This window comes from Hakea prostrata, chromosome 7, assembly GCF_041222555.1.
Source record: "Hakea prostrata isolate BN-2017 chromosome 7, UWA_Hpros_2, whole genome shotgun sequence".
Classification (NCBI taxonomy): Eukaryota; Viridiplantae; Streptophyta; class Magnoliopsida; order Proteales; family Proteaceae; genus Hakea; species Hakea prostrata.
In genome coordinates this window covers 38,954,823-38,982,649 of record NC_142606.1, presented here as the reverse complement: position 1 = coordinate 38,982,649, position 27,827 = coordinate 38,954,823, and the positions used below count along the sequence as shown (strand labels likewise).

Genomic DNA, 27,827 nt, shown 5'->3' with positions numbered 1-27,827 from the left:
TCCAAAGATCAATTGAGCCATTGAACGAACACTTGGGAAACCTGCCGTCTAGCACGCAACAAGGTATGTTGGCGTAAAACAGCAACAGGGGTAGATAAGTTGGTCGACAAGGTCACCGTTGGCCGAGGATAATGAAATGATAGATCAAGCATCTGTGGCTCATTTGCCTTATAGTTATTTAGAATGAGGAGGAAGAGAACCTCATGCAAACCCCATTAAACATTAAGCAACTAGGGAGACCTTTCAAAGTTCTTATTGGGCAACCTCTAAAAGAATATCTGATATTTAGGATTCAAAGTCCAAAAGAAGGTCCATCATTTTTTATGAATCCGTGGAACCTCCAGATGAGAGATAATGCTTTTAATTATTGATTTAGTTGATGCCTCATCATTTTTTGAAGGGAGAAATTCCTAAGGATGGCAGAGATGCTCATTTAAAATCGTAGACAAAAAATAAAATGATTTTTTAAAATATAAAACAAATATGAAGATGACAACCATGCCAATGCCGTTTTGAAGTCCAATTTTGCATTCAAAATCTGCACTTCTTACATAACTGGACTAGTGAATTTCCCAAACATCAGTTACTTTTCACTTGCTTCCTGCTGCATCTGCATCAGGAATGCAGATGACATGAACTCTAGTCACACGGTTAGCCAATGATGTGCAACGTAATGAAACCCATCAAAACTGTATCATTTCCATTACTTGAAACGAAGAAAAATGACAGTAATCACTGTCCACCATTTTTATGTCTCATTCAAGGAAACAACAACTCCATCATCCATTATCAGCAAAATTAAATTATCAAAACAAATATCATCATTCCCTTCCATCAACAAAAGTAAGGACTACACCGATCAATGTATAAATAGAAACAAGCTGGCCTTAAAATGAAATCAAATGACAGCAACATCTTTCCACCCTTTTAATCAAGGAAAGAACAAATGCCATCTCAATATGCATTATAAACAAACTACTTTAATAAAAGAATCATTATTATTTCCTTCAATCTACCAATGCAAGTACTACACCTACCATGTATGAACAAAAAGATCGACCGTCTGTTTCTCCAACTCAATCCAGGTAAAAGAGAGTCAGAATCTTTCTGAGTTTCTTTGCTTCTTGACAAGTTTCCAAGAGCAACTTACTGTCACGGAACGCAAAGCAAATGACCTGCTGTACATGTGAGACGATGTCTCTGTTACATAGCCTGTTAATTTATCACAATCCGCAACCTAATTAGTAGGAGTTAATTATGAGTATGTCTTGTGAAGAGAGAGTACTGATAGACTAGTTGACGTAGAAATACATAAGACACCAAAGTTAAAACACAACCCAAAATCCCACACAAGAGTTAAAGCTAGGCTAATCAGCATTGATTGAAATCATCATAATAAGTCAATCAACAGTTCAAGACCAAGGCCATTACATGCAAATTCCATTGAAGTTGTTGAAGATAATAATAGTTGAAGAGAGCAAGAGAGAAGAAGAGAGAGAGAGACATTGGGAGGATGAGAGAGAGAGAGAGTCTGAGTGTGCGTATGAAAGAGCACAGAAAATAATAATCACATTAATTTACAATGAATTAGTACATAGCTTTATATAGAAACAGAGTCCTTCTTCATAGTGTTCTTGGAGTTCTCCTCTGTATAGTTCTAGGAGTCTTGTGGCTATGGTGCTAGGAGCCTAGGACTCTGGTGTTTTAGATTACATAAAATATTGATTAGGAGTTTGTACCAATCAGTATCTCCTTTGGGTTGCCTAGTGTCTTTGTGAGTACCAATTGTAGAGTTTTTCTTGTATGTAATAACTGGTGTTTGATCAGCTATGGGACTTCTAACATCAGTAGAACTCTTGGAAGTTTGATCAACTATGGAATTTCTAACAGCAGTAGAACTCTTGGAAGTTTGATCAGCTGTGGAACTTCTAACAGCAGTGGAACTCTTGGAAGCAATCCTAGCCGCATATGCTTGAGATGAAGTGGCGGCTAGGATGTTGGTTGATTTTTCAAATATATCCTTAATAGAAGTATACGCACTTTGGGCTATTTTACTGTTCACGGTACTATTTACGTGAACAGAAAATTCTGTTTTTCACTGTTCATGGTACTATTCACATGAACAGCATTGTGCTATTGATGTTATTCTACTTTCTATTTCTAATGTAGGAGTCTTGCTACATAAGTTTTGGGAGTTTTTAAAAAGCATAGTTTCTATTTTGGTGGTAATTTCTATTTTCAGAACTTTCTATTTTAGGAGCTACGAAGTTACTAAAGTTGTAATTTTGTGTTTCCTTTTTTCTAGAGGACAATTACTTGTCTCTCAAGTTGTATTGGATTCATTAGAAGCTATAAATAAACGGGTTCTGTGATTCTAGACTCTTTAGCTAGAATCATAGGCCTCTTCTACTGGTTCTTCATCTCTCTTCTCTCTTCTTCTCTTCTTCTTCTCTCTTTTCTCTGTTCAAGTTCAACTGTTGTTTTGATTATTTAAAGCTTGTTTTCTAACTTTTATTGGTCATTAGCAATAATAACATGGACATATGTTATTCTTAATACTTTGTTGGAAGTGGAGGAGTTTTGAGAGAAAACAGAGAAAGATTGAAAGATTTACTGAAGTATGGAATTTTGGAACTGCACCAGAGTACAGCGGGTAGATCAGAGCCATTTGATATCTCAGTACCCCATATTTCTTACTGACCAAGCCTCAAAAGTATATCAATAAGATGAAAATTTTCACTTACAGAAAACAATTGACTTCCATTCCCCCTGTCCAGAGAAACCAAGATCCCGTCCCTAGAAAGGCCAGCTGAAGTTTGATGATGATTAACATTCAGTCAATCATTCTGACCAAATCGATTTTACAAACACCATCTCATGGCTCAATAAACTTAAGATAATCCATCCCTAACAACCCTTAAATGAGATTGACAAGAACCTTTGATTCACTATGGAATTCAACAGCAAAACATAGGAAATTCATAAGATAGACCTGGCTTTAATGGTGCTAGTCACCCCCACACCAATGGTGCCCTCAGCCAGAGGCTGCCCTAACTCAAACACAAATGCTTGATGCCCTCTCATCTCAATTCCCTCCTATTAATAATCCCCTCAATCACCCCAAGCCCCCTCTCTCTCCTCCACATGGCTATACCTCTCAGGGTCCTATCATTCCCGCCTCCTTAAGTTTCACCTTGTCCTCAAGGTGAAGGAAAATAAGCAGTTTAGTCTCACATGTTTGCCACAACCATGCCAAATTGTATCATCAAAAACAAACCTCTCTGCATGAGCCAACAATGAGGGACAACGCTAATACAGATGTTCTTCACGTAGAAAAAATTGAGCAACATATCTAGCTGCATTGCCAAGAGGTCCAAGGCTGCCCCTCACTCCATAATGGACAATTGGATTGCCTACTTATAAATTGGCACTGAGGGATTTAGACTTGGAGGTTTACACCCGTAACGGAAGCGCTGACGTCCACGCAAGTCACACTGTGCAACAGCACCCCCAAGACAGAGAGTTTTAGCCAACCTCAGTAGAACTACCTTTGAAGCAGTTGAGTTCTTAATGTGCTTCTCAAACACCAAACTAATGGAAAATCCAACAAGAAAAAAGAAAATGGCACTGGAAAGTCTGTGAGTGTAACACCGAACCATGGTAAGTGAATAATGGATGGAAATGCCCCACCAGCAACTTCAGCTCAAAACATTGGCACTGATTGTTCATTCACTGTTGAGGGCAGACCACCAACAGAACCTTACGAGCATGTCCAGTTGCCTATGAAATCATTGATTCGGATTTGGAAGGAGAATGAGAGCAATTCCAAGACAAGGTGGTTTGATTTACTAATGTATGCGTAGATATCCATGCAGAGATGTATTTCCTTAGTCGATTCACCAACAGAACTATCAAGCCAATCCTTATATGTTGGCAATATCTTTCCTACATAATGCAACACAATCCCCACTTCGGATATTCTACCCACAGCTTGTTTTGAGTTCTATCTTCACAATAAACTTGAGATTGATGTATGCTTGGATTCAAGGTCCAACCAAGGGCCAAATGCTACAGGATCGTCTTTTTTTTGTAATGAAATGAATAGTTTCATTAACCAAAGCCCCCAAGGAGGGGGATAGCATATACAAGAGAAGAAGGAAAAGAAAGGGTTGGGGGGGAGGGGGAGATTACAATCTGTTGTTCATTAACAAAGAACTAAGAACCTAGGAAGTTTCAATGGCCCTATTCCTAGGGATATCCATAAGTTTGGAGAGGGGTACAGGGAACAGACTGTAATCTACATGGGACATCAAAGCAGATGGCTCTTCAAATCAAGTCAATAGATCTGGAGTTGGAGGTCCATCTCCTAAGGTTCTGGTCCCAACAAAGGTGCAAGATCAAGGGATCGAACACCAACTTCCCTACCGTATCACAGATAAAAAACCTGGCAAAGTGTCTTAGGAACCAAACCCAATCCCAGGATCAGCCAAGGGAGTGTCTAGTGCATGGCCAAAGGATGACAATAGCTTTCGCCCATAAGGAGCAGAAGGGATAGAGGAAAAAAAGGTGCTCAACATCTTCTGACCATTCCAACAAAGGATGTAGTTGAGGTTGATAGAAAGGCGTCTGTGGGCAAGGAAAACCAATGTGTAAAGACAAAGGCTGAGGGCTCTCCATGTACAAAGAGCATGGTGGGGGATGTGACCTCCAAACCAAACCAAAGGGTGCCAAGCAACTAGAAGGGAGGGGGAACAGATTTGGTCCCAAGCAGAAGAAGAGGAGAGCCAAATGGTTCGGTCCCTGTTAAAGGGGTAAAGAAGACCATATTTGAGTGAGGCTTGCAAGTGAGGTGGAAGCGGGGAACCCAGAGTTATCAGCGATGAAGTCTGAGAGGAAAGTGAGCTTAGGGATACAGGAAGAGTAGACTTGGGTAGGGCCCAAGAGGTTATAAAGGATACCCGAAGGGTGCCAAAGGTCTAGCCAGAAGATGGAGACCCCATCAGCTATATGGGTGGTAATACAAGGGAGGGCAAGGGGCCTAAGGAGGAGGAACTTTCTCCAAACCCTTGAAGGATCGAGGGTAGGGAGGCAATCCAAACAGAGTCCTCTCGCAGCAAGCAGAACCCAATTGACCCATAAAGAGTTATGCTTGGTGGAGATTTTCCAGATGAGCTTTTGCAAGTATGCACACTTAAAGTCCCAAATCCAGCAGAAGCCTAGACCACCTTCAGATTTAAGGCAACAAACAGAGGACTATCTGAGATGGTGAAGGAATCTAGAATTTTGTAGACCTTTCAAAGGAAAGCACAGAACGGAGATTCCATAGAGTGGATGGTGGACTTAGGGAGGGTAAAGATGCCGCACCAATAAAGGTAGAAGGATTGGAAAATTGATTTGATCAGTATCATCCTCCTAGCAAAGGAAAGCAATTTACTCTTCCAAAGCTGGAGTTTTTACTTAATTTGATTCGATATAGGGGAGCAGTGGTGGTTAGTGAGCTAGCTAGGAATGAAGGGGAACCAAGGTAAGAGACAAGGAAGGATCCAAGGGTGAAACCAATGAGTTGGAGAAGCTCAAACTTGATGGTATCAAAAACATCAGTCAAGAAAAAGAGGAGATTTCTGAAGATTGACACAAGACAAGAGAGTGATTGGAAGAGGTCAAAGGAGGAAAGAGGAAAGGAGATAGAACAGTGAGAGGCTTTACAGAAGATCATGAGATTATCAGCAAAGGCAAAGTGAGTTAGATTAAGAGCACAGCATTTGGGGATGGGGGAGATGAGCTGTTGTTTAGTTCTGGGTTGTTGGATCCTAGAGAAGACTTCCAAGGCAACGGAGATGAGAACCGGGGGATAGGGGCACCCTTGGCGGATATCAACACGGAAGGGGAAGAACCCGGATGGAGAGCCTTTGGTGATGATAGAAAAGTGACGAACTGGAGATACAGGCTTTAATCCAAAGGACGAAGGGAGGGGGGAACCCTATAGAGGCTAAGATATCAAGAAGGAAATCCTGGAGATTGATTTTGGGGAGAGCTGCTAGAGAGTGGGAGGAGAGGTCAAAATTCCAAACAATCTTGACACAAACCAGAACCAAACACAAGGGATTTGATTCCCAAAAATAGTGGCTGTTTCAGGGTTTTGAAAGCTCAGACTGGGAATTGGCTTTACATTAATGATGTGCAGGCCCTAGGGATGGACTGATGCTAGTTTGAGATGATTTGAAGTACTCCTAAAATTGAGGCATTTGAATCCAAGTAGGACTCTATGGTCAGCGTGGTTTTAGACGAGATAATGAGCTGCAAATTGAACAGAATATAGGGGATGATATAGGGTTGATCCTCCCACCAGTGGAAAAATCTGATGGCTAGATGGGCAGAGATTTAACTTTGAATTTTGGGTGTCTAAGGGAATCCAAAAATTCAAAGAAGGGATTGAATTTACAGTTTTAGTAATCTGATATGGCTGGAAATCGGAGGGGATGCTGTCCCAATGGAGGGGTTAATATGATCAATATTGAGTGATGATCTACTCGCTAGATGGGCTGGATAGAAAACTCTCAAAAACGCCTTGCTTATACTTGCAAGGAAAATCTGCAGAAAAGTTGCAGGTTTAATGGAGTTCTACACCTCTTTTTTTAAAATGAAATTAAAGAAGGGGTGGAGAATGGGGATTCCCTGCTTAGGTCCCTGACCTGCCCAGTGAATCTGCAGAACACAATCCAGCAGCTATTGGTAGAGCTTGTTAGGTCCCAAACCTGCTTGGTAGTTAATGGAGAGCAATGCCCGGCAATCTTAAGGAAGAAGAAGACGTCTGACATAACCCAGGGTCTGGGCCAGTCTTCAGCATCCTCTCAACTAGAGCTAGCAGTGCTTTGGGACTAAACCCTTTCAGTTTGGGGTTGAAATCTCAGAGGATAGCAGCTGAATTGCACTCAAAACACTCAAGGAACCCTGCAGCTAGCTCTAATTGGGTTCCCAACTCTAAAACCTAGGTGTGGGTAGGTAGGTTTAGGGTATGTTTAGGATAGGAATAGGTCTGATAACTTCTGAAAATACTTTGCTTTAAACAATCTGTAATTGCGGAATTTTTCCAAGTAAAATCAGGTTTCCTAATGTGTTTAGGATTTGGAAGGGGGTAAGAGAAAGTGTAGGGGAAGGTAAGCGTAGAAGGGTTTAGGGTTTGGTTGAGAGGTTTGAGAATTATGAGAGTTTTACTGAAACTAGGGTTGGAGTTAGACTAGGGTTTGGATTGGTCCAATAGGGCTGAAATTGGGAGGGAAGGCCACTAGGTTAGAGGAATGATGTTCCTAAAGTTTTGGACAGATCTAACCACTGCCTTAGATCTGACCTTGAATTTTAGGTCTAGGAAAAAGTCTGAAAATTGCAAAAAAAAATCCAGAAAAATAGAAAAAGGATGCTATGAGCATTAGGGGGTTATGATTTTAGGGTTTGAGAGGGTGGCTAAGGGTAGGGAAGGGGTGATGTAGGACAGCCCTAGAAACTAGAATATTCTACAAGAAACAGGATCCTAAGCCAACTAAGACACTATAAGGGATGAGGGGAGGGGTTTGCACAGCACACAGTTAATTCCACATGAAGAGAACTATACGAAATTAAAAATTTCAGCAAAGAAAAATATAACTAACATGCAAAATCAGTAAGGGCCTAGGGAAGAGCAAATCAGATTTAATCATCCAATCCACAAAACTAAGCAAGGAGGGTTAGGGCGTTACATTCAAGGAAATAAAGAAAATTCAGACAAGTCATAATATAATCAATTTTTATTCAATATAGATGTGAGTTACATCCAATGTAGAAAGACAGAAAACTCACACTCCCAAACCCAAACCAAAATTAAGTCCAACCCAAACACCAATAAGACTAAATGATGAAATAGGAATTGAAATGTTTGATTCTTCAGTGTCTTATTCAGAACTTTACAATTAATATATACACAATTGCTATCTATGAAATAGGAAAGAATATCCTACCTAGAAGATTAGAATAAATAAGAAATCTACCTAGAATAGAAGATTACAATTAATGAGAAATCTACCTAGAATAGAAGATTACAATCAATGAGAAATCTACCTAGAATAGAAGATTACAATCAATGAGAAATCTACCTAGAATAAAAGATTACAATCAATGAGTAATCTACCTAGAATAGAAGATCGCAATAATAAGAAAAATACCTGTAATAGAATATTACAATCTGATCTACTTAGATTAAAGATACTAATAAAATATTATGATATGATTCTAAGATTTTCCACACTAAATAATAAATCTGAAAAACCGCAACCAGCAGTATGATATCGCAGCAATAACAATAAAGCAAGACAACAAGGCAGCAAATAAATATAGCAGGAAGTATAGGTGTTGTGCTATAAACAGAACAACAGTACTATGTAGCAGCAGGAAATTAAGGGAAAACAGGGGGAAAAGAATTAGCAGCAAAGTTGGGGCTGTCTTGGGAGATTTCTTGGGAGGAAGAAACAGAATGGACTAACGATAGGGGAAGTTTAGGCCATGGGAACTGTCGGTTCTATAAGAAGTGGTGAAAACAGAATTTTACAAGCAAAAGTAGTGAGAAGAGAAGGACTTCTACCTGTCGTGAGATACTGCAAGAGAGAGGGAAGAAGCTGCCTGCCAGGAGAGAGAAAGCAACAGTTGTGAGTTTTCTTCTTTTCTAATTCTTTCATAATCGCGCAATGGACACGGAAGGGCTCCGTTGCCTCTGCCTCTAGTAGTAACGAGTGGTGGGAGGTGGTCATGATGTGATGTCCCCATCAAAGGGGCTGGGATTGTACTTGATGGCGAAGGAAGACCACTCAAAGGTTGCTGAAATTGGGATGTTCCCTAGCTGCCGCAAGTAGAAGAAGATGAGGAGCACGTGAAATTGCAAAAATGAAATTTCAGTTTTACTTGCTCTGTTTTTGCAACCCACAACTCCACTCATTTTTTATATTGAAAACTAGGGAAACCATGACTCCACTCAGTCTTCATTCAACTCTGTTTTTTCACTCATACAAATCTGCCTCTTACAAGAGGGGGTCGCTCTCTTTATAGCCTTACATTGAAGGAAAATTAAACTAAGACTCTAAAGAGAAAACTAACTTGGACTAAACTTAGGGAATCCAATTTGGATTAGAATTCCCTATTACAACTCGGTAACTTAAATAAATCAACTAGACTCCTAGTCAAAAGTGTTGAGACTTGTCCAAGTCTTGAGGATACAGCCTTGGTGTGCAAGTCTTGGGGCTGTAGTCTAGGAAAATCTAGAGTTTCTATTTTCAGTTTCTTTCTATTTTCAAACATTCTGTTTCTGTTCTTTCTATTATGGACGGAATCCTTTGTTATATAATTTTGTCCTTTGGTTGTAATTTTGTTCCCTTTTTAGAGGACAAGGTTACTTGTTCCTCAAGGATATAATTAAAGTTGGAGACTATAAATAAAAAAGGCCTGTGATTCTATGAAACTAATCCAGAATCGCAGGCTACCAATGGTTCTTTCTCTTCTTCCTTGTTTTCTCTTTCAATTCAATAACTGATTTGATTCTTAGAGCTTGATTTCTAACATGGTATGAGAGCTTTTTTAATCAAATCAGTATTGTCTCCATCGCACTCTTCTGAAGTGTTTTTTTTTTTTTTTGGTGCACAGCCACCTATAGCTGCAAGCATGGTAGAAGATCTCACTCTCAAGAGAGATCTCGCCACCTTGAAAAAGAGAGATCTCGGTCGAGATATACAACTTTTTGGCGTCAATTCGGTGGCCCATCTCAGTGGGTTTTAGGGTCCCAATTGGGTTGAAACTTGGTATTTAGCTTATTTAAGGCCTTTTGAACACGTTGGTGGCGTTGGGTTTGTTAGAAACAACCCTATGTATGATTTCTAAGTCTACCCATAGTGTGAAACCGAAATGTAATAGGATTAGGGAATGCAATGTTATACAACATGTAATATAGAACCTTTAAGGCATATAAATGAAAAGCAAGTAAATCAAATGCATCAACTAACTTAAATGTTATCAAAATTTCATCCATATGAGTATCACCATCTCAATTTTCAAGAATAAAATAATTATACAACCATTAGAAGTTCTATATAAGTCATTAAATCATAAATTCATAAGACAAGTAGAGAATGATTGATCTTCCTTGTTGTAGATGTGCTAAGAGTAGTTGCAAGTGAAAATTCAGCCAAAATCCACAAAAAAAAGTAAAAATCGAGAGATCCAGGGCGAGATATGGCGAGATCTCGAGCAAGATATCCCAACTCGCTGCTCTCGCCCTCCATCTCATCTTGTCAAGCTGAAAAAACGAGATATCTCGCGAGATCTCCCACCATGGCTACAAGTAATATGTCTTTTTAGATCAGTTCTTCATGTAAACTGATCTCACTATCTACTACCTATACTGAAGACCCCAGAGCTTGGATCAACTTCAGTTTTATTACCCTACCTACCCCTTTATTCTGTGTCCTACAATTTTTATTTTCCTTATCCAAGTTCTAGGTTGCTACTGTTTTTGCTCCCCATGCTGTAGGGTTTTTTTCTTTTCTTTTTTGTAATATTTATCCTACGATGCTAGTAAGATCTACCTTTGTTTTACATGTCTATCAAAGCTGGTGACTCCACCACAAGTACTGTTGAGTTTAAGGGACCCTTAGGAGACAATGCGAAAGTTCAAATTACTTCCATCAAATTAAAAGATAGTTCCGACTACCTATTGTGGTCCCAAGCAGTTCGTGTTCATATTCTTGCAAAGGATAAGCTCAAATTTATTGAGACTAACCCCCCCTACCGAGACTGAGAAAAGCTACTCTAGTTGGGCTATCACCAAGATCTGGATGTGGAATAGTATGGAACTTGACATAGCGGCCAATGTTATGTTCCACAAGACTACCAAAGGAATACAAGATGATTTCCAAGAAACATATTCCAAACCAAGAATGACACATATCCATAGTATCTATGAAAATTTATTTCAGTTTCAGCAGGCTGATAAATCTCTTCAGGATTATTATAATGCCTTCAAAGGCATGATGGAGGAGTTGAATGTTTTTCAGCCCCTCACTACCAATATAGAGAATCTTAAAGCTCACAGGAATCAATTTTTTGTGTCTAGGTTTCTTGCAGGTTAAATCCTAAACTAAGGGCCGTCAAAGGACATCTCTTAGCTAGTGAGCATGTCTCCACTCTCAATTAAGCATACTCTAAACTCCAACAGTTTGCTTGCCTGAAAATAATTCTCCTGGGAATAGTTGGTTCCAAAGGAGAGAGTTCCACTTATACTTCTACTCAAAATAGGGGCCATGGCCGTGGTTTAAGGGGAGTTAGTCAACATCTAGTGGTCGTGGTGTCCAATACTTAGACAAGTCATCTCGCCTATGTACTCGTTGTGCCAAAACTAGACACTTGGTGGAGGCTTGTTGGGCTAAGCATGGGAAGCCAGAATGGGATAAGCAACTAGACAATCAAGTTGTATCTGATTGTGGTACAGAAATGGTAACATCCAACGACAACGCTTCTAGATCTTCCTTTGGGGAATTATCTAAGAGTCTACAAGATGATGTGAGTCAAATCCTTTGTCGCTTACACTTCCACATCCACTAGCAATTCTGTCACAATTCTCTTCCATGCAAGTAACACAGCATTACTTACTTCTACATCCACCCCTTGGGTCATCGATTCAAGGGCTTCTTCCCATATGACTGGTAAGTCATCCTTTTTTTAGTTCGTTCTCTAAATCCACTACAAATAGTTCTATTGTTATAGCTAATGGGACTTCCCCACCTATTCTAGGTTTTGGAAGTGTTTCTTCCACAACTTCCCTTATATTGTCATCAGTTCTACATGCTGCTCATTTTTCTTTTAATTTATTGCTTGTTAGCCAGTCAATTAAAGCCTTGAATTGTTCTATAACCTTCACGCCTACCTCTTGTGTTTTTGGGGATCTTCACAGGAGGAAGGCGATTGATAGAGGGAGTGAACGGAATGGACTTCACTATCTAGACTATGCTACCCAATTGCAATTGTTTCTGATGATGGCGTGGATGCTTTTCAATGGCACTATCGATTAGGTCACCTTTCTTTTGCTAGGTTGAAACTTTTGTTTCCATCTTTTAGGTTTGTGTCCAGGTTAAATTGTGAGCCGTGTGAGTTAGGGAAGCATCATCATGCCATCTATCCTCCTCGCTTTGTCCCTCGCAGTGAGTCTTTATTTGCTTTAGTTCACTCTGATATTTAGGATCCCTACAAAGTTAGTAATAAGCATGGTTTTCATTATTTTGTGATTTTTGTGGACGACTTTTCTCATCTTATGTGGTCGTATCTTTTAAAGGATCGCACTGAGTTTTTATCTATATTGAAAGTTTTGTTCATGAAATAAAGACTCAATTTTCTTTACCTTGTTAAAGTGTTCCGCTCAAAAAATGCTATGAAATATGTGCAAAATTATATATCTAGTTTTTGTGATTCTTGGGGCACGATTCATCAAACCACTTGTTCCTAATAGAATGGACTGGCTAAATGCAAGAATCAAAGCCTCTTGGAAGTTGCACGAGCTCTCCTACTTCATGTGAATGTGCCCGAGACTCACTGGGGTGATAGCGTTTTGACCACATGGCATTGATTGATTGGATGCCCTTGGGCTTGCTTCCTGACAAGTCAGCGTTTTTGATTGCTTTTCCTAATGGAAAACCATTTTTAGTGCCACCTAACGTGTTTAGTTGTGTATGTTTTGTTCATAATGTACAACATGCTGTTGATAAGCTCTCCCAGGTGTACCAAGTGCATTTTTTTGGGTACTCCCGTAGTCAAAAAGGTTTCAGCGCTATGATCCTATTCAGCATAAACAATGCGCAAGTGCTGATGTGACTTTTTTTGTGGATACCCAATATTATTCTAGTCCATCTCCATCTGGTGAGAATGTCATCTGAATGATGCACCTCCCATTCCATCTTTAGTTCCATCGACAAAAATTGTGCCCCTTCAGATCTATCAACGAAAGTGCAAGTCAGTAAATCGCATTGTGGATAGTACCGTTCCCACACAGTGACACTGGTGTTTCTCCTCCAATAGATGTTGATTCTGGTCCCACTACAGCTCCATCTTCACCCTCTCCAGCAACGGATTCTTCCAATGGAGACACTCCTCAAATGTTGGATGACTTACCTATTGCCCTTCGGAAAGGTACACGTACTTGCACTCTACATTCCAATGTTGTTTACCATATTTCTCATTATGTGACTATTAACCATTTACCTCCTGCTTTTCGTCATCTTGTTGTTCCCCATCTGTAACTCATATTTCGACCCACTATAGTGAGGCCCTTAAAATTCTTAGTTGGAAGGCCGGTATAGATATGGAAATGAATGCTTTACAATCTCATAATACATAGTCTCTAGTAGATTTACCCTCGGGAAGGGTTTAGTACCTTGTCGGTGGGTGTATATTATCAAGTATCAATCTCATGGTACAGTTAAAAGGCTCAAGGCTCACCTGGTAGCCAAGGGCTACACACAAACTTATGGTGTTGACTATTTTGAGACTTCTTCTCCTATGTCTAGACACAATTCCGTTCAAGTTCTAATTTCTTTAGCTGTAAATCATGACTGGCCTCTTTTTCAATTGAATATCAAAAATGCCTTCCTATATGGAGACATTCAGGATGAGATTTATATGGAGCACCCTATAGGGTATGTGGCTCAAGGGGAGGATCAAACTCATGTTTACAAGTTACATAAGGCAATTTATGGTCTCAAACAATCTCTACAAGCTTGGTTTGAGAAATTCAGCAAGACTATAGTCTTTTGGGTTTGTTTAAGTGTTATTCTGACCATTCTATTTTTGTTAAATGGCAGGGTGGCAGTGTGGCTATTAACTTATTATGCCAATGTATGTTAATGATATTATTCCCTCCGGGACTGATGTTGTGGCTATCAATGCAGTTAAGTGGCTATCAATGCAGTTAAGGCACACTTACAAAACCATTTCTAGACTAAAGACTTGGGTAACCTACTATACTTTATGGGCATTGAAGTAATTCGTAGTAAAAAGGCAGTTAGCTTGTGAATTTCGGGACAATCAGTTAAAATTTGGGTAACCTATTGACATCCCCATGGACCCTCGGTTAAAATTTAGACTGGATGATGTCCATCACCACAGAAGTCTTGTTGGGAAACTTATCTATCTCACAGTTACATGGCCTGATAATTCTTATTCTATATAAGTGTTAAGTTAGTTTATGTAGTCTCCTAAGAAAGCCCATTGGATGCAACGATGATAGTGCTTCCATATCTCAAGAGCATAGTCAATAAGTTTGGATATGGCAATAATTCAGGTATAGACACAAACGGCAATTAAGCAGTCCATACGATAAACAGTACGTTTCCAATAATTCAGCCCAATAAGTCATCTACAGCAATTGTACCTTACATGTTTGGCATGAGTTTTATTTATTTTATGTTTTTTGTATGGAAGGTTTTGGTTTATATAGGCATGAAAATTCGGAATTTAATTGCAAAAAAATCAATTTGATCTTGATTTTTACAAAGACTAATTTGAGACCATTTTTCTTTTGGATCTCTACATCTAAGATGAATAAGACAAATGTATAACTATTATTTATCTTGTAACTCATTAAATCCATAAAACATTGTTTAAAGCAAGAAAATATAAAAATCATTTGTACATGATATATTATGTTTGTCTCTTTTCTACCATCAAACAATTCCAATATCTTTTTGTACTTTGATGTGTCTTTGTTACCATGTTCTATTATAATATTCCTTGCCTTTTGCATATCTTCATTGAAAAATAGATTTGTTGCTCCATTACCATCAATCAAACAAAGGATTATGATCAATGTTTCTATACTTGAGTATACACCCCTTCTATTTGCCCTAAACTATGAATTTTATATTATTTTAGTGATCATTGCACCCAATTGAGACTTGCAATGCCTATTGGTCCTCCATTTTGATGATTCCACCATTACTTTTAGGCCATCCTCAACATTATAAATGAATTTAAAGCATAAAAAAGTTAGAAGCAAATCTTGTTTTGCATGGCCTTTTTAACTCGTTGTTTTTTAACTTCAAACTTCTTATGAAAAATGAACTAAGTGACTTACAGATAGATTGAATCGTCCAACAAAGATGACGGTTGACGATGAGCAAGTTGCAACTTTGTGACTTATGAATGAAGAATAAACATAAAGAGAAACAGGAAAATAATGGGAACCACATAAGGATTAGGGATTTTCATGAATCTTTTGGCTTTTTATTTTTAAATAAGGTAGAAAACCAATTAGTGCCAATTAATATGCCAATTAAAACAACAATTAATAAGTAAACCAATATAGCTTGGTTTCGAAGTTGGGTACTGCAACAAGCGTGTGCTTAATATACAAAAAAAGTTTGTTTTTTTTCAATTATATGTTCGGATACACGTATTAATTCGACGATTAATAAACACATTTACTAATTATGTTCTAGAGTTCTTCTGTTAAAGGACTTATCTATTGACCAAATCATAGTATGGATTTGGTTGCCTTTTTTTATGCGGATTGGCAGGATCCGCAGTCTACTCTTGAAGGGAATCTTGTGAGTTGGAAAAGTAAAAAGCACTCCACTTTTGCTTGCACTAGTGCTGAAGCAGAATATAGAGCTATGGCCCACACAGCTACAAAGTTAATGTGGCTTCATTCCTCAGTAGAGGAGATGGGTTCCAACATCAGCTCCCATGAAGATGTTTTGTGATAATCAAGCTGCCACTTATGTTGTCAATAACCTTGTTTTCCATGGAAGGACAAAGCATATAAAGGCAAATTGTCATTTTATTCATGATGTTGTTAAGAAGAAAATTATTGAGACACCCTTTGTGGGTTCTACAGATCAGCTGGCTATTGTGCTCACTAAAGCCTTATTTGGTCTAAGCTTTCGGTCTATCTGTTTCAAGCAGGGCATAGGAGACTTGTATGCTCTAGCTAGAGGGGGAGTGTTGGACACTTGCGCAAGCCTTAGTATGCAAGTCCTGTGGCTGTAGTCTTGGTGCACAAGTCTTGGAGAATCTAGAGTTTCTATTTTCAGCTTACTTTCTATTTTTAATTTCTATCTCTATTTTCATACTTTCTATTTATGTTCTTTCAATTTTAGACAGAATCCTTTGTTAGTTAATTCTGTTTTTTTGGTAGTTATTTTATTTCCTTTTTTAGAGGATAAGGTTACTTGTTCCTCAAGGATGTAATTAAGGTTTGGAGACTATAAATAAACAAGGCCTGCGATGTTGTGAAACTAATCCAGAATCGCAAGCTGCTGCTGGTTCTTTCTCTTCCTCCTTGTTTTCTCTTTCAATTCAGTGACTGATTTGATTCTTAGAGCTTGATTTATAACAAAAAATACTTGCAAAATAAGCAACCAACGTCCAAAAGAAATCCTACTTGAGAATTGGATTCCATCTGAGGATTCTTACTTAGAACTCTCACTCCAACAAGGACTCTATCATAACTCATCAAGGAATGATCCAACTTAGAAAATAAAAGTAGATCTAAGATCCTTGTAGGGAGTGGATTGTAATTAAGGGAATGCCTCTTTAATTGGGACTCCTACCCAGACTGAGACCCTACAATAACTCAACCAAAATAAAACCAAACTCAACCATAAAAGTAGATATGGACCCCTAACAGTAGCCCACATCTGACCACCCTACTAGGGTTCCAAAAGAGGGGTAGAATGAATAAAATACCCCCTGGACAGAATTCGGCCTGCCCATAGTGCACTTTTTGGGGTCTGTTTTAGGGTCCAAATCTAATCTAGATGGACTTTATGTGGGCTGGCCTGGTTACATCAAAATCCCTCCTTGGGAAATTTATAGATGACTAAAAACCTTACAACATATAAGAGAAATAGAACTTGAAAATCCAATAGACTTGGGGGTCCAAATCTCGATGGATTTTATGTGGGCTGGCCTGGTTGCATCAAGGTCCCTTTTGCGGAATTTATGGATGGCTAAAAACCGTACAACTCATAAGAGAAATAGAAGTTGAAAATCCAATAGACTTGGGACTCTTTAGAGACTTGGGCACCTAAAACTGAAATAAAAACATACCAAAAGGCTTTTACGCCCATATAATTTATGTTGAGCAAAACACCAGAACCACACTAAAGGACTACTTGAAAGTTGAAACAAAATAAGCTAATTACTAGGCTATTTTTCGTATTCAAGGCTTGGACCCTTAAAGGAGGCTCACTACACCTTAAAACCTCTGGGATAAAGGCCCATAACCAATATATGTCCATCCTAGTCTTATTTTTTAAAAAAAAAAAAGCCTGTTTACTGCTGAGTTTGCAGCAGGGAATCTCTAGTAGGTAATAGAAATTGGCTGTCCCAAAACCCTGCCAATAGTAACTGAAAGTAACACACTCAAAACGCAAAATAAAAAATGATCTCACTGAGTTTCTCATCTACGAATATGAATCTACAACTAGAATCCATGTGCTACAATAATTACCACATTTTTTTGGTATGAATGATCACCACCATTTTTACTTTATTTTTTGCAGGGAGGGGTAAAGGACCACATAAAATCTATTACTCCAACCCAACTTTCAAATATTTTTAATTTATGTTGACTTCAATAATCTGACATTATGGAATAGAACTAAAGAAATGAAAGACGAGGATGAAAGAGTTGCAGAAAGAAAAGGAAGCTCTAACACACCTGCTGGATTCTATTAAAGGTAGATGATCATTGCAAGGTTTCTCAACGACATACTTGACCTGCAAACAAGGAAAAAAGTATAATGTAAAAACAAAAATGCAGAGCATCAACGCCAGCTGAAACTGGGGTAGGGAGTGTTGCCACTTGGCACCTCATGCAAAAAACTACAGAAAGTCAGAACTTAGAATCAAATGCAATTGACTCCAATGACCAGGTGAAAGAGAGAGTCCTCCATGAGTAATGACCACACAGAGAGAGCCATAATAACATCAGCAAAACCCCCAAAACTCAAATATACAAGCCCTGGGTTGCTTAATCTTAATTCCCTCTTTTTTTGGAAGAAAAAAAAAAAAGGTGCTAGAGAAAAAAGCCAATAAAAAGGAGGATGTACAACTAGCCATACACAAATTTATTTTTTGGGGGGTAGAACATATACAAAATCCACATATGCACCAATAGGCAGGCATGTTTGCCATTTTACTTCATTTTAATGTCTTCAAGTAAAATATTTTATACGGTGTAGCCAAAAATATCCCACAACTAAAGAAGAAAGAACAAAACATGTGAAGTGCGAAGCAAATTTAGTTTAGTTTTTTCCCCTTGCCTTAAAAATAAAAACTTAGTCATGGTAATACATTCATATGGAGCTAGACAGCATCGAAAGACAAATATAAAAGGGGATCCATAAATATTCTGACAAGGCAGTTCTTAGTTAAAATGGCCACCTACACACACAACTAGTTTCCTAGGCAGAGTTCCTAGCCTAAGCATGTTACCTTCCTTTCCCAGACCACCTCCAAGACAATACCTAGACAACACCACCTTGCACTTCAAGATGGAGGAAATAACTTTACTTTTAGCTTCTGCTTCAGCCATAAGTCCCCATCTCATGGCTCTGTATCGTAATCAATTATAGTGACATTTGACATCGAAATTGTTTTGAAAAATAGGGGATAAATAGAACCTAGGGTACCTAACATTATAAGAATTGTAGTTTAGGCATCAGATGTTTCACATATGGTGATTGACGTACCTGAATCCAATTAAGAATATCCAGAATTACTCTGGTTTTTGCAATTCCAATCTTACCCTTAAACTGCCTTTTATCTTTCTAAATTTTTTCCTAAACACAGCCTAAGTAGGTTCCATGCTATGTTTCTCCAATCCACCAATTCCCCACCCATCATCTTCTCTTGCTCTTATACTCCTTGATGCATTCATGGCCAACAGCTCTATTCTTCTTCCTGCCCCCCTCACACCCTCTCCCCAATTAGATCTGTCCTGCCGTGTTGCAACCCCAGATCCTTATGACAGTCCCATCATCTGCGACCTAGGTGGGCCACGTCACATACACCAGCCCTGCCACTAGTCCACAACATAACTACAATCACCTCAACCCCGCATTACCTGACCCCTTCCCACCGAAGAATTTTCAACCTTTTCAATAGCTGTCATTCGCAACAGAGTGAGGTCATGCCTAGGGAGAAAATAGAGGCAACAGCAGCAGCTCATGAATTGCAACTTGTGGAACGGAAAAATACTTGAGATCGATGCTGATGAGTGTCACTGAGATTGGCAGTGACTTTCCAAAGAAAACAAAGGATAAAAGAATCCGGTGATTAAATATAATTGAAAATCACCGTTAAATGATATTGGATTTTTACTTTTTTACCCTTTTAGTTGCTTAGGTGTCAACCCAGGTATTGCATGTTAGACAAGGCACTCATATGTTTCCATGTTTTCCATGTAATTACTTTAGGAAACTTAGATTTAAGTCTGATTTTATATGAGCAGTAGAAGTTACTAGATTTCAGTCTTTCTATTTTTCCTTTTGGAAAGTGGACAGAATATTCTGACCAGATTTATAATTTATATAAATAAAGAGCCTCTGATTCAGGAGTCCAGTCCAGAACCGCAGTGAGATTCTTCCCAAGCTGGTTCAATTTTCCATCTCCTTCTTCTCCACCTCTTCTTCTCCTCCACTACTTTTCTTCATCATCTCTGCTCTGACATTTTAAACTGCACGTTTATTAGGTTTTCATTTCAACCTCACCTCCTCTTCATCAATCCATCCATTAATACATTACACCCGTCAATCAAAAGTTTTTATTTTCATCCACCTCCTAATCTCAGAATCCAACCATCATCCTAGTCTCAAATTTGCAGCACAGTATACCCCTCACTTGGGACTCCATTTGATGTAAGTTGGGAGCCAATCGGTTGGATAGTTTGGTCTAGGAACTAAGTTTCTATTAGGACACCATCCTCGTATCTTCCAATCTGTTTGACAGATTCAATTGAAAGTTGCATGATCCTTCCCAGACACACAAACTTTCATCCTAGCCAAGGCTGATTATAGTTATGGTGTCTGGTTTGTTTCAGACTCTAAATGGTTTGTTTCCATCCTTGTTTCTAAATTCTCTGTTAAGTGGGGCTAAGTTGTCCTTGACTTAGCTTTACATTAAGTAGTCAGTAGATTCCATTTTTGAATTTTTGGAGTCACTTGTACATCAAATATCACCTACAGATTGGAGAATAACTAAACATCTATTCATGCTTCAAAAATCATAAACATAAAACATAAATAGGGGGAACCATGCCCCATGATTTTTCAGCTAAAACATTGTATGCTCCTTCATACAATGCATGCTACTTTGTGGTGATTCAGCTGCCAACCCAAGGCAGTCAAGCCTCCTACAGGTCTTGGTGGTGAAACCAGAAAATATTCCATTCCTTCACCCCTTCTTTGCCCCCCCCCCCCCCAATTCCCAATTGCAGCAGGCAACGGATATACTTAATATCTAACAGAGGAATGCGTTTTAGACTGCCTAGGAACCATCCACAGGCTAAGGAAGGACCTTGAGTGCCTAGGGTTGCCTAAGCCTTGACAATATGCTTCCAATACAAGTCAGAATCACATAATATTAGTCCTGTTGGAATGTGAATCTCCTCTAATTGAATATATAACCCCAAACAGAGTGGAGTCAGGAATCAGGATTCACATAGTCAAGCTCTTCTTATCTATTTTTCAATGTTCTTTTCTTCTTCTTCTTTTAAAAAAAAATAAATAAATAAATTGGGGGGGCTGGAAGAACTGTCTTATCAATGGCAGTTCTTCAAGGGATGAAGTATTCCAAATGCATGAAAGGTGAATAGTTGGAGGTTTGTAGGCTGGAGAACATATGAGAAAAAAACAGTTCTTGCCTCTTGGGCCTTGAATCTCACTTAACTCTGGTATAAGTCCCTGATCCCGAATAAAAGAGGTAATATTCAGTCACGGTTCATTTGGTTGCAAGGGGAAGTAAAGCAAAGGAAGTGAAATTTTTTAAACAAAACAAACTTTGATAATCATGACTCCATGTGATTGAATAAGTTACACAAATTTCATACCATATTTTGTAATGATATCAAGAAACTTTGATAATCATGACTCCATGTGATTGCATAAGTTACACAAATTTCATACCATATTTTGTAATGATATTTTTAAATGCAATCTTTATTCACATTTTAAAAATGAAAGGAAATGGATATAAGTAAAGTGAAATTTGATGACACAAAAATGGAAGAATTTCGAGTTAGAAATGTAATCACATAAAGTAGTAAATAAAATTATTACAAAAGTTTCTATTTTAAGTACGAAATTTCCCTTCCCTCCCATTAAATTCCCCTTGCGACCAAACGAATCCTCAAGGAATCATTCAGCCAGTCCCTTCTCCAGAGTGGGGAGGCTGCAATCAGTTGGTTTTTATCAACTCAGAAGGGGAAACCTGGTCCTCTCAATCAAGTTATGTCACTCAGCAGACTTTGAAATGTCACAAAAAATTGTGGCAAGTCTTTGAGAAAACCACATAGAAACTATTTTTTTACACATCTAGCAGTTCCTAGAGTTTCCAGATAGAAATGTTGAATTCCCAATCCATTTAATATGAATGCAAGCAAGGCAGTAAAAAGCACAAGAACAAAAATGGAAAATTACCTTAGACAATAATTCCTGACTTTCTAAAGGTTGCATTTTCAGACTCTGAGGCAATATTACAGTCAGTAGTTCTGGTTTCTCAGCTCTTAAGGCACCTCTAATGACAGCTGCATTTGTCCCAGATGCTCCTGATGTAAAAATATGATTTCCCTGTAACATAAATCAAGGTCTTAGAAATCTTAAGGTCCTATCTTAAGAATTAAAGATGCTATTCAACAGATAAGCAAGTACACAAAAAATGCCGAAGGAATCTTCTAGTTCATAAAGTGGTAAAATATTTTTTAAATGTGGGACTTGGTGCGATGGCAAAGTTGCTCCATTTTGGCAAAGTGGTTATGGGTTTGAATCTGGAAACAACCTCTCTATGAAAACTGGGGTAAAGCTATATATTATGACCTTCCCCAAACCTTGCAATGGTGGGAGCCTTATGCATTGGACGAAACCTTTGTAAAATGGAATAATGCTCTCTACATGGTCCAGGGTAAAAAACTTACACAGATATTCCACCCAGTTTTACCACGTGGAAGGATGTTGCAGAACTCTGATCATTAAGATAGGTAAGGCAGGGTCTTGGTCATTTGTCAAACTGAACTCAATTCTATTGTATAGCTGCTCATGTAATGCATCCATCCTTCTGAGGTCATCTCTTGGCTGTCATGCATTTCAAAACATCTTAACACTTGGCTTGTTCCATTCTGTATGAAACATCAAAGATAAGAAAAGAACCTTGGGGTCTTTCAAATACCAGGCCACAAACTTTAGCCCCCCCCCCCCCCCCCCCAAAAAAAAAAACATGGCTAGATGGCACAAAAAAGTGGATCATATAGAGATGCTTATCCAAATGACAGTTAAGGAGACATTTGCCCAAAATGAAATAAAAACCATGAAGAATGTCTAAGTTAATAGTCAGCCTCTAATGGGTTTTGATTGCAAATTTCAACTCCACTATGGTTGAGCACTGGACCATGAACCTTTCTGCCTTCACATATTGCACAAACGAAATGTGTTCAAAGATGTGAAGGAACACACGTTGGGCTATGCATTTTCTGAAGGCCAAAATGTATCAGACTATCAAAATCACATCTTTTCCACATTATTCGGCATACTGGACGCTTGGAAACATCTCTCTCCATCAATCACTAGATCATATACCTTAATGGTACCCACTTACTAGTTACATTAAGGCTAGAAGAGCAGGTGCTCATACCAAGGACGGAAATGATATGTCAAAATTGGCAACTCCAACCCCCATTAAAAGCACTCTTAAGAGACTTGGATATAAAAATTTGATTTGTTCTAAATCTTCCAAAATTATACTTATATCACATGACTAATTCAAGATGTTTTGTCAAAGAAACCAGAATATTTTTATATTTCTATTTATGCACCTCTGCTGCAAGATAAATTAGATTTTCTAGTTTGAGATACAAGATTGAAGACTTCTCAAGTTAAAGAATCATACAGTTATAACCATCGCATAGCTGAGGATCTCAATAAGTTCTTGGTACAAGAAACCCATATTCCGCGTCCCGAAGAAGCCAATTGCTCTTGGCCCCTGCTTTTGAATGGCCAATAGCTCCTGCAAAATTAGAGGAGTGTAAATAATTCTGATTAAAAAGAAAAGTCAATTATGACAAGCGACTCAGTGTCCCCAGCATAAGGGAAAATAGAAATGGTTGGAACAAGGTTGATGTCCCCCATTTCCAGGTCGGGAAAAGATGCGATCCTCAAGATCCCCCACATACAACCCCCCCCCCCCAAAAAAAAAAACCCTTATTTCACCACTCAAGTTATCTGTATAACTCTCTTAAAATATTTTACACATACCGAAAGCTTGGTGAGTTTCCTTATGCCAAGCAATAATTACTAGGAGCGGAGCTAGGATACAACATAGAGGGGCTGAATAATGAGAGTCCGGATCACCTCCCCGTTGGGGGAGCACTGACGTTTTTTCACTACACATATTGTGTGGGACCCATGTGGGACCCACTAGGGGTCCCACCTTTGAATTATTTTATTATATTCAAAAATGGCGCTGACGCAATACTAAAAATATAGGTAAATTATTAGGACTAAAATATATGTAACACAATTATAGGTAAATTATTGAAAATATATTCAAATAAAGCATAAAGACTAAAATTGTACGAATAGATTTGTCAAAGTTTAAAAACTTTTAAAAAATCATGAATAGTGGCTACTAAATTTTAAGAGTAAATTAATAAGAAAAACTTTAAAAGAATATTTTAAGTAGTTAAGACGTAAGATTGAAATTTTTCTTAGGAGGGATCGAAATTTCATGAAGAAAGTTACAGATTCATGAGTTAGTTTCTAATTGCATGTGTTTCTTCCTTAAAAGTAAGGTTTTAATTGTAATGGATAATTATTGAGAATGACCTTTCTAAGAAAAATTATTTCCAATATTGGGGGGGGGGGGGGGCAATAATAATATTTCACACATGGAAAAAGAAAAACAAGGAAACACAAAGAGATTTAATAGAAAATTTAAAAAAGTCGAAATAAAATGTTTCAGCAAAGTTGGCACAAAAAGACATCTTGTGTGGGAGGCAGTCTTGCTAAACCCACTAAATATATGATAGTGGGAGCTAGGCTTTGCTCTTCATCAAAATGCGAATGTAACCCAAAAAATATTGAAAAGAAAGCCTCACAAATATTATTGGTGTTGCTAATTATGATTTCCTCATCCATGAAATGAAATGCAAAAAAAGTCATACCCTAACCAGACTTAGGTTCTGGAACATGGAATTCATGGAAGGATCAAGGACTTGGGACATACAGAGAATGTACCTGAAGATAGTCAACATCAGTAATAGGCTTGATCTCTGGAGCATGATATGAATCTGTTCCTTCAATAAGCATTTGAAATCGAGTAGGGACTTCCATAGCTCTATCCTCATCAGACTCAAAAACGCTTAACAGGTTTTCCTCTTCATCTAACCAGCTATCCTCACAAGACGCAAGAATGCGTAACAGGGTTTCCTCTACTTCTCTGCGTAAAAGGTTTTCCTCTACATCTTCCTCGCTATCATCTTCCCCGCTATCCTTATCTTGATCTTCTCTTGAATACCCACAAAACCACTACAATGAACAAAAACAATTCAGCCCTGCTAGTAAATCATCAATGAAAAAGCAAAAATAGAAACTGACTGTGCTACACAATCTAAGGTCACAACAATTTTATAAATTAACAAAATCCAAAAAAAGGATCCAGCACAATCAAACAGATGCAAGCAGGGCCTGTAATTAATGGAAACAACCACAAGATAGGGGAAATCTAGGGTGAAAAGTATGTCCAATTGAGTCATCTTTACCATCCGAATATTGAAAAGTCATATTGATCATGGAGAGGATCCAAAGACTAGATACCCTACAATACATAGATCATATATACAGAAGCCATAACAGGAATGGATCCTGCATGGTGAGCTCCCATCTTGCATGCACTGTAGACCAAGATATTCTATTTGATAGACAGGAGTCACCTTCTCAATGACTCTTTCAATGATCTACTGGTGTCAGTGTGTTGTGGTGGGAGAGAGGAGGTGGTACAAACAAGATCCAACCCAAGCATCACAAGAATGAATTAAAAACTCTATTGACAAGCATGAGTATCATTACAGAATGTTTAGAATGTCAGTCGGGTGGAGTGTGACAACCAGAATCTAGCAACATGAGAGTCAACAATTAAGCTACAGTGGTAAATGAATTAACATATCATAATTAGGACAGCTCACATTGAGTTCAGTCACATAAAATGCATCTCGAAGACAAATTTAGAACTACAAGAATAAAGACCAACTCAAATAAGAAAAACATAGGATAAAACACCCCCATGAATTCTCTCTTTACAATAGCAGTTAGCTAATATCTACATTACATTGATATAACTACAGGTGTAGAAATCCTGCACAAACAAGAGTTGTAATGTCAGACTATGCATAGCAACAGAGAAAAAAAAATTCCCCTTTATTTTAAGCCCCAGAAATGGATGCAAGGACTCAGCTCTGTAGGATTATTATGCTTAAATATTTCTATATTTGTTCTACATCATATATACGCATCATCATTTAGTCCAATGGTACAACCACTTCCAAAAATCTTCTTGGGTCAAGATGCAAGCAACTGCTTCCAGGACCCGCTCGCAAAAAAAAAAAAGTCATTTCACCAATTTTTGGCCTTTAGGCGAAAACCTGTTTCCAAAAGAACAAATTAGTTACATATATGCAAGTCTGTCTGTCCTTAACTCATCATTATTCTCTTAATTTTAGTTCAGCTTTGTATGAAATTACTTAGATGGATGACAGTAGGAAATCAAATGGTTTGTGTTTGAATGCATAGTATTAATAGTAGACTTCCAATACTCAAATGGTGGAATACTAGAACTAGACATTCCACCGCATCAATGCCAGAATCTACCCATGCCAGGCATGGGTAGTAGAATCCATCGCCAAACTTTGTAGGCTAAAATCATGTTCTCATGTCCTTGGATGAATAACAATTAGGCTGAAATAAAAACGCTCAAAATGAGTTGTCCTCGAAATCCAATTAACGATGTTAATCAGAGACAATGACAATTGAATTGAAAGGCCCATTATCCATTATACGTCAAAATTGATTTTTTTTATTTATTTAAATAATAAAAAAAGGAAAGAAAACAAGGACAAATTAGACTGCAAATCATCGTGAATCCAAAGTAAACAATTTCAGATATCTAACCGAAGAGAAACAAACTCAGAATGTCACTCAAAAGAAAGCTACGTAAGAAACGAATAACTAAAGAAAACTAACAGGAAAAATAGCCCAAGTTCAAACCTTGAAACTAAAAGAAGCAGAACCCAACCTCCGAAGAGCATTTTAATCCCAACCCACCCCCGCAATACCATTGTCCAACAGATAAGTCCAGCATTATCAGAACTGAAATAAAGGAAAACCAAAATAGGACAAATAAGAGGTAAAAATATACCAAATTTGCGCTTCTGGAGTTCTGCCGGTGCATATTCACTCCGCTCCATCCAGTGAACGATGAAGATGAAGAAACGAGAGAAAACTTGGAGGGATCAAAATTTTTGGACGAGAAACTACGGTTGTCACAGAAGACTTTTGTAGGCTTTAGAGGGAGATCCGAAGAACATAAGGTCCTATTCCCAGGTGACAAAAGCTTTAAGGGAGTTGTCATTCTTCTCCCCTCGAAATTCGAGCAGTCTTTCTTTCTTTTTCTTAAAAAAATAAAAAACTCTTTTAAAATAATTCTCAGTGATCGCGATTGATAAACTACTGGAGAAGACAATGCATATTACGGGGAAAATACACAGAGAAAGGCCGGATTTTGTCACCTTTCTCGTCTTCGCATTTTCGCCGAAAGAAAAAACAATATAAGTAGAAAGTGTTTTTCGCCTTTTGATCCGACATTTTCTCTTTTCAAAGGAGGCACACCTTAGCAGGGCGGACCTATGAACGGCCCCGGATTTTTAAAAAATAATATTATTTTTCTTTTTTATATAAATTTTCTTAATTTTTTCTTTCTTTTTTTTCTTTTTTTTCTCACATGTCAAATGTCACTATTTAGCCCCTTCAAATATTGGAAATAATTTTCAAAGGTAAAATAATTGATATAAATGTCATTCCTAATTAAAAATCAACTTCTCCAATCTTTATTTATTCTCATAGGTTAAGAAAATTTTTAAAAAAAAATCTTATTAGGTATTCAAAATTTCATTCCAAATTAAAAACTAACTCCTCAATCCCTATTTATTCTCTCCCATCTCCTATCTCTTCTCTACTCTCTCCTCTCTCTCCTATCTCCTTTTCTTGATATTTATTCTCTTCATTTTCTATAAGCATGGATTAAGAAAATTTGGAAAAAAATATACTCCACAATTAGGTACTCTTTCTTTTTCTCAATTTATTTATCATTTCTTTCTTTCTCCTTTTTGTTATTATTCTTTTTATTTGATTTTATATTTTTTGTTTCTTTATTTCTTTTGCAACTTTTGTTATTTAATTTTGTATTGTGATTTGTGAATAAAATGTTTATAGTTAGTAAGATAACTAAATACCATTGGTTTGTATCTCTTACCTAAAAAAAATTAGTTTACATCTCCC

General features: G+C 37.9%; 1 protein-coding gene across 1 annotated transcript; it reads right to left on the bottom strand.

The window, feature by feature from the left end:
- Positions 1–690: 690 nt before the first annotated feature.
- LOC149011086 (uncharacterized) lies at positions 691–27,142 on the bottom strand. Its single transcript, XM_089161892.1, has 7 exons — positions 27,059–27,142; positions 26,689–26,941; positions 24,513–24,803; positions 23,167–23,283; positions 21,705–21,854; positions 17,726–17,784; positions 691–1,212 (listed from the first exon to the last, which is right to left on the bottom strand). The coding sequence occupies exons 1-7, from the start codon at positions 27,073–27,075 to the stop codon at positions 1,077–1,079; spliced, it is 1,023 nt and encodes a 340-aa protein (XP_089018018.1). The 5' UTR covers positions 27,076–27,142; the 3' UTR covers positions 691–1,076.
- Between the last annotated feature and the right edge of the window lie 685 nt (positions 27,143–27,827).